We start from the raw sequence: 10,625 nt of genomic DNA on the forward strand, positions 1-10,625 counted from the left end.
AGCCAGGATACCTTCTGCCTTCCAATTCAGTACCCGTGGTTGTCATATGAGAGCATCATCCTGATAAAGTCACATGTGTGCCACCGGCCACGAAGATTGGACCTGCAGAACCGCCTCCCTGAAAGTTACCGGACAGATTGTCCATCATAGGTATTGCGGTATACATACCAATATTAGTAGAGTTCCTCTGCCTACTAGGAGTGGCTGGCGAAAGAACACATGATTGGTACGAACTAGCAACAAATCAACTGAAGTGCAATCACAAGCCAAATGCGCTCCCGGAAGGCTGCCGAACCGAGCCCACGGGGAGCCAGGGACGTAATCGGAAACCCTGACAGCTCTGGCCTGCATGTCCGGCTTTTAGGGGACTATTGATGCCGTCTCATGAGGTCCATGTCAATTGTCATCACTATGGCCAGGTGAGCCCCGGAATACTAACTCGTACACCAGGATCTCCACGATATACCATATGGAACCCGTGGGGTAAGGACCTGCGGAGTAGCGTGCGAGGAAACTAGGTTCTTTTGTTTTTGATGGATTTTTCTAGCCGACAGCTAGGATAAGAACCGGATATAAAAAAGCAATGCAGAGATAATATGCATGCTAAAGCAAACGACGCGGCACGCGAGTTGATGTCGGTGCTAGACACCAATGAGAACCGTGGATTTGCAGGAAATGCTTTGGCTTGGCTTGTGATTGAATCAATGTGAGGAAAACCGAGGAAAACATGGTCATCCGCTTCGAAAGGTGCAGCACGAATCTCATCCATGATCCAGCATCGAGCATGTACGCGAAAAGAGGGGGAAGCCGATTTCATCCGACACAACAAACGATTTGGATTGTGTACATCATGGTTGGAAACAAGCAATATGGATTCTGAGTTAAAAAGGTGCTATTAGCTGCCACGTGCAGTCGTCCAATTAACAACTGCCGATCGCACGTGCACGCAGATCGCTCGAGAGTCGAGTCGTGGCCCATTGCATTTCAGTCCCTTATCTCTGGGCCCATCTGGGCGCTCTAACTTTGAGGCATTCTCAAGTAGTAACGGAAAAGTGCGTAAAAGCAACTCACAACGAAAACGATGCGCAATTAGGAAGGGAAATCATTAATAGACATACTGTCTACCCCATTAGTAAGAATCGTTCCACTCTCGAGTGGACAGAAGTGACTAAGTAATCCAAAAGGATGATTGCTAAGGAAAGTTGGATGCAAGTCCTTGAACCTGAAACGCGCTCTGTGGGTTACAACGGTTGTGGGGGTGGTTGAGGATGATCAATGATGCAACTTGGAATCCGTAAGGTGTGGTTCAATCTTACATGTGGATTGTAGATATGCAGGCTGCTCCGAGTCAACCGACGCTAGAACATGCAGGAGAAAATGTGAATTGTGGACAAAGATGCCTTACAGGGATAGGGAGTGAAATAGGGAGGTACCATTGTATCAGTCCACCAGACACTGGGGAGTACCTATTAGTGGAAGGAAATGCAGCCCCTGCCTCGGAGGTGCTGATGATACATACAGCAAGGCATGGTTGCGTTGAATTCATTATTCAATGTGTACGTGTATGATGGCCCCTTAGATACAATCCGTTCCAAACTCCGTCCCTTGTGGCCCATGGGTATCAGTAGATGTGCCCAAGCCCCAGTGAAGTCTCTGTTGATCCAACATCACAACAACTATTCCGTCCGGGGAATATGCACTTCAAACCGCAGATCCTTCGAGATCGGATTCGAAGCTGCCCCGTTCTGGCTCTCGGCCTCGCTGTCCGGCTGAATGGACGGTTCGAAACGCCTCGTCGATCTTTGCCAGCTTCGTTCATACCAAAACACTTGAAGACTCCCCTTTTGTACCAAATGCATCCGTGGTGTTACGATTATCATGAATCGAAACGCCTCCCCAAAGACCAGATCGTCTCCCAACGCCACAAATAATCCTAGTGACAAGAAGTGTAAAGATAGAGAATGTTGAGGATCGAGCGAAAGAACCAGTTGTCGCCTTGGTATCGATCTGGGTAGATTTCGGCATCGTACACGCCCCGATCTTTTGGACTTGCAAGTCTTTCGAGGATCATAGATAATGGAGCGTTGCAGCGCTGGGGTATATCGGACTCGTAGATTTGCAGAAAGTAGATGTAGCAGTAAATCCGGCGATCTTTCAGAGTCTGTTGGACATTCCATCATACGCATCCTCCTCATCCTTGATCGGTGGGTGCAACCCCAACCCCCCTCTTGCATGTGTGCTTCGGGGGTCCCATTCCAGCCTCTGCGGAGATTGTGGACCGCCGCTGCTCGGTGGTCGAGGGCTCGAAAAGCTCATGCTCGGCGTATGGTACTGTCGCTGACTGGACTGGAAATAATCCGGGGTTTGCCTGCCATTCATCCCAGGGCTCTGATACACCTCGGTGGGGCTGGTGATTGTCGATACGGGCGACTTCACCTTCAGTAACTCATACTGTCGCGCGTCGTTTGAGTATCGCTTTGCATCCAGCGATACGAATTCGCTCTTTTGCACGAATAGCTTGCGGAAGAAGTCGTACCAGGCGCGAAGTAAGCTGAATCGGGATAGGAGTAGGAAAACTTGGATGCCTGCGAGACCGAGTAACATCAAGATGGCTGTGACGACGGGTTGGCTGATCAGGAACCGCTGAGCATCGGCAAAACACTCCTCCTTTCTCCCTCCGGAGATTAAAAGACAGGTGAGCCAAGGCATGAGTTGGTCTCTTTTGGTCGTAAAAGCGTGGTCGGTGATATCGTTGAGGTAGATGAAGACGACGGAGAGGAAGATGACGTCGGCAAGGATGAAGATAACCATCAATATGGCACGCCATTGAAGCCAGAGAACCTTTGTGACACGGCGGTAGACCCCGCGGGCGGTCTGGTTGCGATGGGCTGAGCCAGAGTAGGAGGCGAGTCCGCCGCTGGAACTCGTCTCTGTCTTCTCGTCACTGAACATGTTCTTGATGTAGACGTGAATGCAATAACCGAAAGTCGCGATTTGCAATAACGCGCTTGCACCTGCCATCCCAAGCATGGGGCCCCAGAAATCTTTCGTCGAATGCTCCGAGTTGACGTGACATGCATCGCCGAATCGGAAACTGACACCGGTGAACTAGCGATACGAAGGGGGTTAGCGAGTCCTTCGCGCACGGAATAGTGCCGATTATGGGCAAGCATCAAGAAGACATACCACCAACGTGAGCACAAAAAACAACGATACCAGGCCCCATCCCAGGGCTTGAGAACCATAGAAGAACTTCTTGCCAGGAACGACGTCCCAGCAGATTTGTAGGTGCATGGAGAGAGTTCGAATGAAAACTATGTCATCAATGTCAGCGTCTACGCCGTCCGAGGGTTTTCGCGCGATGGTCAGACTTACTCCACATGCCTGTGGTGAGGCTGCCAGAAATAATGAATGCGCCAGACCACGCGCAAGTCATACTTGAGTACATGTCATTCGGTGTAATTTCGTTGAAGCACTGTTCAGGCTGCGCGGCAAGGGGCACGACGAAACCAAGCTGCAGGAAATCAATTGACTGGTTCCTCTGTGAAAAAAAAGCACATTACATACCTCCAGTAGTCCAATGCCAATAACGAGACAGACACTGAGATAATGTCGCCTTGATTTCTCGGCAGGAAGAGCGGCATATGAGATGAGGAGGAACAAGGAAACCGCGACACTGAGCGCACTAAGGACTTCTGTCGCCCTGCTCCACGAGTGGAAGTCTTGGGATCGTAGTCAACATCTTGCATTGAGGATTTGAAATGAGCTGCTTACTTTCTGGGAATATCCAGTCTGTTGCGGGGCACGGTAGACAGCATGTTAATCCATCGCCCAAGGAAGAACAAAAACGGCCCGGAGTATCTGGGCGATGTTAGTTAGGATCCAGAAACGGATCGTCAGTACCGGATGGGAATATGGAGACCACATACATCCATCACTTGGGGGGAACTGCTTGACGTCCAGGAACGGCATAGGACAGAGTCCTCTCAGCTCCTCTATCGATCGATTTGAGAACATTGTGAAAGGTTCGACGCGCTGTCAACACAGTGGATGAATGATCAGGTTGAGAGATGTTGGCTGAGGAGTAGCACAGTGACCGAAGTGGTCGTGAAGCCTGCCCAAGGCGATATATCGCGTCTATAACAAGCGCATCGACTAGTCCCGTCCAGGCAATATGGAATCCGAAAGTCTTCGTTGGGCCCTACACGGACTGGATGGGGAAGTCGCCGTTCAATTGACGCTCAGGCGGTTTCAATTCGAATGAGTGAGGAGTGGAAAATGTTTGATGTGGAGGGTAGGGCAGTAAAGAATGATCTCTAAAACCAAAATTCCGAGACGGGACTCATGCAAGAAAGAAACGCCAATCGACAGGGCGTTGCAGAAGGGTGACAGACCGGCGGCGCGACACGACCGTCAGCATGCAGGACCAGTCGACCAGGTACAGGACTGCCTGGTATTCCAAGGGAATAATCGGATACAATCTGTGTGCGTCAAGGCGTTGGCGGCTGAGGGGAAAGACTCAAATGAGGGGAGTGGAGACGAGATGAGCAAGTCCGGTCCTGGGTATCCGTGACAAGCGAAGGCCCAAATAGTGAGGTGGGAGAATATATGTATTGGTACCAATGCTGTAAGAACTTAAAATGTTCGCGCACAGCCCGGATGCTGGTGACCGACGGGGATGGTAGAAAATGAAGCACGCCGGTCAGGAGATGAATGACTGGAGAACCATGCAAATCCTGGAAGGAAAATAACAAATTCTTTATCCGGCTGGCGATCAATACTGCTGGGGACTTGGGAGGGGGGCAAAGTAAGGTAGGACGAAAGAGGTAAGGTAGAGTGTCAGTTGTCGGTATGGACTATCAAGTATGGAGTATCGTGAAAGAATGCCCTGACGATGACGCCTAAACACGACGATGAACTAAAAGAAAGTCAACGTTTAAGAACAGGACGTGCATCGTAGATCGTTATTATTCAATCTCCTTTTAGAACCTCATGAAAAGAAGGGGGATCCAAGAGAGCGGAGCAACGCGACCTGAGGGGCAAGATTGGTAGCAATATGAGGATGGTATGGTTCAAGGGCTTAAGGCACGTCCGATGTCTATCCATAATTGTCGATTGTTAGTACCTCAGTCGATCCCCACGGTACGTCAGAATTTTAAGCCACCAAAGACATGCTCACCAGTCCCAGGTCTACATCCCGATCGCGAACCCGATGGGAGTGTCGCTTCATTTCCTGTAGGTCAGTATTATCGGTAGCTTGTACCATAACTGGCTGAATTTGCACCCGAAAGCACCTTTCACTCGCCAATCCGCAAACACTCCAAGTCCCCAGACTCAGGCACTCTGCGCGAAAGTCAATAACATCCCATCCTCGGAATTGGGTTGGATGAGTGTTGGACCGGAGGGAATTGGCTCTGCAGCCTATGGAACGTCATCCCTTAGCTGGAGGGGTAAAGGGGCGTTCGCCGAATCCGCTCCACTTGGCGTCGGCGTCAAATACTCTTCAGGGCTGGAGGCCTGGAACTCCCTGTGACTCTGCCAGGGTTCCTCGCTCAACGGGGCAAAGTCAACGAAGATTCTCGGCTGTGGGTCCAGAACATGCCCCAACGTGCAGGCTGCGCTTCGGCTTTGGCTGGTCAATTAGCAAGGATGAAAGACTGGCGCCATGTGCCGATGTGAAGAGCTGTCGCGTGGCGGGGGGTGTCGACGAGTGAGCGACGAGATGTGGGCGAGACTCTGGGGGCACAGGATCGTATCATTAGCAGGCAACATTGGTTTCGTTCCTCCGCTGGAGAGTGGAGGGGGACACCGATTCGACGATGCTGGCTTGGATCGCTGGTTCGATGTGGTGTTACGACTGTACCTCAGGACTCTCGCGAGTCACGACACTCCAGCAATCCATACTCCACAAACAGAGGGCAGCTGGTTCGGAGTGGAACAGGTGGGCTGGGTACATGCTCACTTCATGGAGACTTGGTTCCCCACCAGTAAGGGTTGGTGTTGCATCTCATCGCCATCCTGGTGGAAATTTGACGACATGTGGAAAACTTGGCTAACAATCTAAGTTACAGGTGATTGCAAGAGAGAATGCTTTTTCTAGTGTTCGCATGGCAAATACTTCCGGAGCCGGCCTGCATCATCTCCGTAGAAAAGCATGCATCCTGATGACAGGTGGCTGGTACATACAGAATACTGTCAGGCACCCGAACTCTCGAGTCTCATGTTTCCCTTGCTGTAAACTGTAAAGATCTGCTTACGGTGGTCTGTGTACTTCAGATGCAGGGTAAGACAGGTAAGTTTGCTAACTGGCTAATGCACTAAGAGAGCCTTTAGGTTTTAGTTCAACCGGATTGTGAGCTTCCTTGATTTTCTCACGTGGAGTGGCTGCGGGACCTTCGCATCATTTGATCGGATCTATCTCGATTCTCGTATCCATCAAGGGCCAAGGCTTCCGTTGTACATCTTTTCTTCCACGCTGTCATGGGCCTCGATGGGTATTCTAAATTCTTCCATCGGGAAGCTATTAATACTGGTAGTACTTACCCTAGGCGCCATACAATATTCATTGAATGCGAATGTAATACGGAGTACGGAATATGGAATTCGGCTTTCGAGGACTGGTTTTCCAGCGCGCTGATATTGTCCTCAGTCATTTCGTTTGCGAGTTATGTATGTCCTCAACCTTTCGGTCAGTTAGGATGAACTCTTTAAGTCTTTAATTTTTTTGCCTTCAGAATTGGGCCTCCAACCGTTCTTCCGCACCGTACCGTGTACGTCGCCCGGCGCCCAAAATCAGAATGCCTTCGGCCCCCAATTACTGGCCAAGAAGCCCGGAGTGGGAGATTGGCAGTCCAGACGCGTCGGCGCTTAATGCCACTCCAAAGAAGGTGACATATTTTCTCGCGCCAGCCTCTCACGATTCGTGACAATCTTACGGGAGAGTCACTGGTCGTTCAACAGTCCAACCTCCAGCGAATGATGCGCCACAGTTCGATTGTCCTGCTCGGCTCTCGCGAATAATCCTTTCCTTTAATGGGTACGGGCGGACCTGGATACAATTATTCCGTTGATACCTGAGGCGGTCCCAGAACTCTAATGCTTGTGCGAGTTTCCCGGTCTTAGTATTGGGTACAAATATCTTCTCCAAGAGGCAAGGGCAAACCTGTCGATTGGCTCTCATAATATCCATATATTTTCGTTGTGCACGAGTTATAGTCACTACATAATATTATCCCCACGCCCGTGGTATGCCTTATGACTGGTTCTGGAGAACCCGACAATATTAATGCTCCTCGTCCAACTCCCGGGCCACTGGCCTTGTTGCAGCTGTGCAATTGCCAGGTACGGACGTATCGTGCTGTTCAATCATGCTTACGGAGATCCTTGGGTTTTACTCAGAGCTAGGTATTCACTATTAATTATTATCAACCCTAAGATCCCGGTGTTAGTCCGGGGTATCCCTTTCAGCAGTTGAAAGTCAAAGGTCCCTAATATTTGAATTTAGGATCTGAAGTGCGCTGTGGTAACCGTAAGGAACATCGACGCTGCAGTAGAGGCATCTGAATTCTAATATATTGACCAGTGGAACTGGGAGTTCGCCAGCACTGGCCACAGAGACCGAGAACCAGGTTTCGAGATGTTGGAAATAGGAAATTTATTCACAGCGACACTACTGTTGCGTCAGTTTAGATAGGGGCCGGAATGCAGATCCCTTTAGTCGAAATTACTTGCCCATAAAGATTAAAGTTCCCATGTCCCAACTCCTAACGATATTACGATCGTCTTGGCTTGTAGCTATGATTAGATCGAATCATCGAAATCATTGGTAAACACATAGCAAATGCCATTCACAATTTACGTGCGATAGTACCTATCAAAAGGACATCATGGTTTGATTTCAGCCCCTAACTTACCCATTCTGAGTTCTCCGCACTTATTTACCATAGGCAGGTTATCAGACACCGGTCGAGACAGTTCTGTACAGTCTATGCTTGGGGCCTGCACAATGGTGTACATAATAGTACTTAATACATGGTAGTATATTGGAGCTCCCACTTGTGAATCGTTCTATGCGTGTTCCTGCATCCATTGTCGAGGAACAGACGAATAGGCAGACGATCCAGCGCGGGATTGTATATGCCCATGGGCCATTCCCACATATTCACCCCCTTTCCCTACCAAAGCTGGAGAATTATCCATACTGTACCAGGATTCAGGCTAAAGAAGGTATCGGTAATTAAAGCTTACTGTAAGCACACTAATGGATTAACAGAACTCTTTGATAATCTGGACACGTGCGGAGAATTAAGAATCCCATGTTGCTACTGTCGATGGTGTAGATCCATAGGTATTTGCTTTCCAAATTCCAACCCATGTCACTCGTGGAAAAAGGAGTATCGCACTTTGCTGACATCTCAGTTCTCATAAGGGGCAAGCTGGCAAAGGCTCATCGTGCATTGGGGACTATGTATCCGAATTCCGAACTAAGTTGCGCTGAGGATAGAGACGCCACGCGAATTGTTTCACAGGCACTGGCTCGAGGGCTGGATATGTTCAGATTCCAGCCTCGTCTTGTAGCTGTTGATGAGCACGATCCAGATCTGTTCAAATGGCAGGAATCTGGTGACACGTTGAACGTGCTGGATCAGTGAAGAGTTCGGATTTGCCGCCGTGCGACATCGCCTCCTTGTGGTACATTATACATGCGTATCGCTGAGTCTCGAACGGCATTGTGCTTAGATTATAATCACTGTGATGTTTTGCCGCCGTCGATCTTTTAGAGTCGGTAACTGCTCGTGGCGAGAACTGTTCCTAGCGTGTCCTGCCTACAGCGGCATTTCTGTTGGTTGTCTCCCATCTTCAGATTTCCTGCACGTCTGATCACATCGCCAAGTGGACGAGAACAGAGTTGTGCTTCGTTGCGCCCGACTGAGGCCGCCTGGGACACTACACGATGTAACATTGTCTGAAGATCACCTAGGGATGACCATGGTAAGACCTCGGTGAACTGCATAGGGGTTGGCCATAATGAAAACGGGGAGAACCCACTCGGTAACGGGGACGATATTAACATCAAACAGATCGGCAGGGGCCAACAGTTCTGGACAGTTAACTCTATCCGACTTGTGACCCGTGTGTGGTGTGTTCCTTGAGAGTTGAGACCTGGTCTGACACCATGCCTTCATTTTGGAACAGAGAGGTATTATCAGAAGGATAATCATAAGATTTACATTATCCGAACTCTACATATGACACATAGAAACATACCTACCTTCCACCAGACTCGCCATGCCAGGCCACCCATGAAAATACTAGAATAATACCAGGGGGCGTACGTATCAGCACCCAACGTATCCCAGTATTACCGTGACATCACCCGTACGGGAGCTGGCATTGCACGCCCTTTGGACTATTTCACGTCCCGTCCGGGGTGATTTTCTAGCCTGTGCAACTTCCGGAGTTCCTCCACACTCTCGGGCATCTTCTGGGGCGAACTTGTGCTATCATTTCGTTTTCCATTTCGAGCGTTGCTCTTTAATCGGTGAATGTCACGGTAGCGTCAAGCCTATCCATGGATGGAGGGTGATGGACGCCGTCGCCGTAGATATCTGCATCAATGTAGAGATGACAACGGAGGATAGAGAACACAACGAGCGGGTAGTTTGCATCGAGCTGGTGTGCAATACCGCACAATGGAGAGGCTAATCTTTACTTACCTGTGCTTGGATATTCCCTTATTGTAGCGTAGCTTAGGGCTGACGAGCGACTGGAACGACTGATAGGAAGGGGTGTTGTGACGGGTGAAGAGAGACTGAAGCCTCAGACAGAAAAAGGAGAGAACATGCACACGTGGGCGGATGGAGACGGGACGGGACGACGGGCGACGCGACGGCACGCGTGGAGAACCGAACAGTTTACTCTTTGAAACCCCGTAATACTTGGTGTTAGACCTAAAGAAGACGATCTGGCAAGGCATCGGCAACATGTCCTCAGACTTCTCTCAGCTGATTCTACAATTCTTCCCACGCCGCGGTAGTAAATGATAGAGAAACATCACCCCTTACATCAAGCCAACCAGAAATCCAATTAGATACACAGGATCCTCAACCGAATGTTATTCAGCGGTATATATATACGCAACTCTCACCCTCCAATCCGACCCCTCTTCTCCTTCCCAATCATCACTACTATACAAACAAACGCTATGTACATCTCCCCCACCGTTAAGGACGACGGCAAAACCCGCCACTGGGGAGCGCGTGGCTCGACTCCGTATATGGCGAGTGGGATATATCAAACAAGCCATCCGTATCCCTCCCTATCAAATTACGCATTACTCCTTCCCTTGCCCCGAAAAGCCCTCTCCAATGCAACAGTGACTGGTGGAGGGGCAAGGTGACGTAGGGCTGATAAATAAGTCCCCAACTTCACGACCATCGCGTTGATCTGCGTGCGTCGAGGAGCGGGAAAATTGACAAAGGAAATAGAACGCCGGGAAGATGCTTGCTGGGGATCCTGCGTCCTCGACCGGAGATCCGCAGTGAGAATGATATCAAACCGAAATATCGAATCCGAAATTGAACGGAGAACGGAAGGCACGGAGATATTGTCCATATGGCCGAGAT

At 49.8% G+C, this 10,625-nt stretch overlaps 1 protein-coding gene across 1 annotated transcript; it reads right to left on the reverse strand.

The window, feature by feature from the left end:
• Positions 1-2,154: 2,154 nt before the first annotated feature.
• On the reverse strand, positions 2,155-4,017 carry P152DRAFT_397621 (uncharacterized protein; the record flags this gene model as incomplete). Its single annotated transcript, XM_033676419.1, has 6 exons — positions 2,155-3,108; positions 3,187-3,314; positions 3,376-3,514; positions 3,568-3,722; positions 3,775-3,861; positions 3,930-4,017. 6 exons carry the CDS (start codon positions 4,015-4,017, stop codon positions 2,155-2,157), a joined length of 1,551 nt encoding a protein of 516 aa, XP_033533776.1.
• Between the last annotated feature and the right edge of the window lie 6,608 nt (positions 4,018-10,625).

The sequence above is a fragment of the Eremomyces bilateralis genome (genome assembly GCF_010015585.1).
Source record: "Eremomyces bilateralis CBS 781.70 unplaced genomic scaffold P152scaffold_10, whole genome shotgun sequence".
In the NCBI taxonomy this organism is placed as follows: Eukaryota; Fungi; Ascomycota; class Dothideomycetes; order Eremomycetales; family Eremomycetaceae; genus Eremomyces; species Eremomyces bilateralis.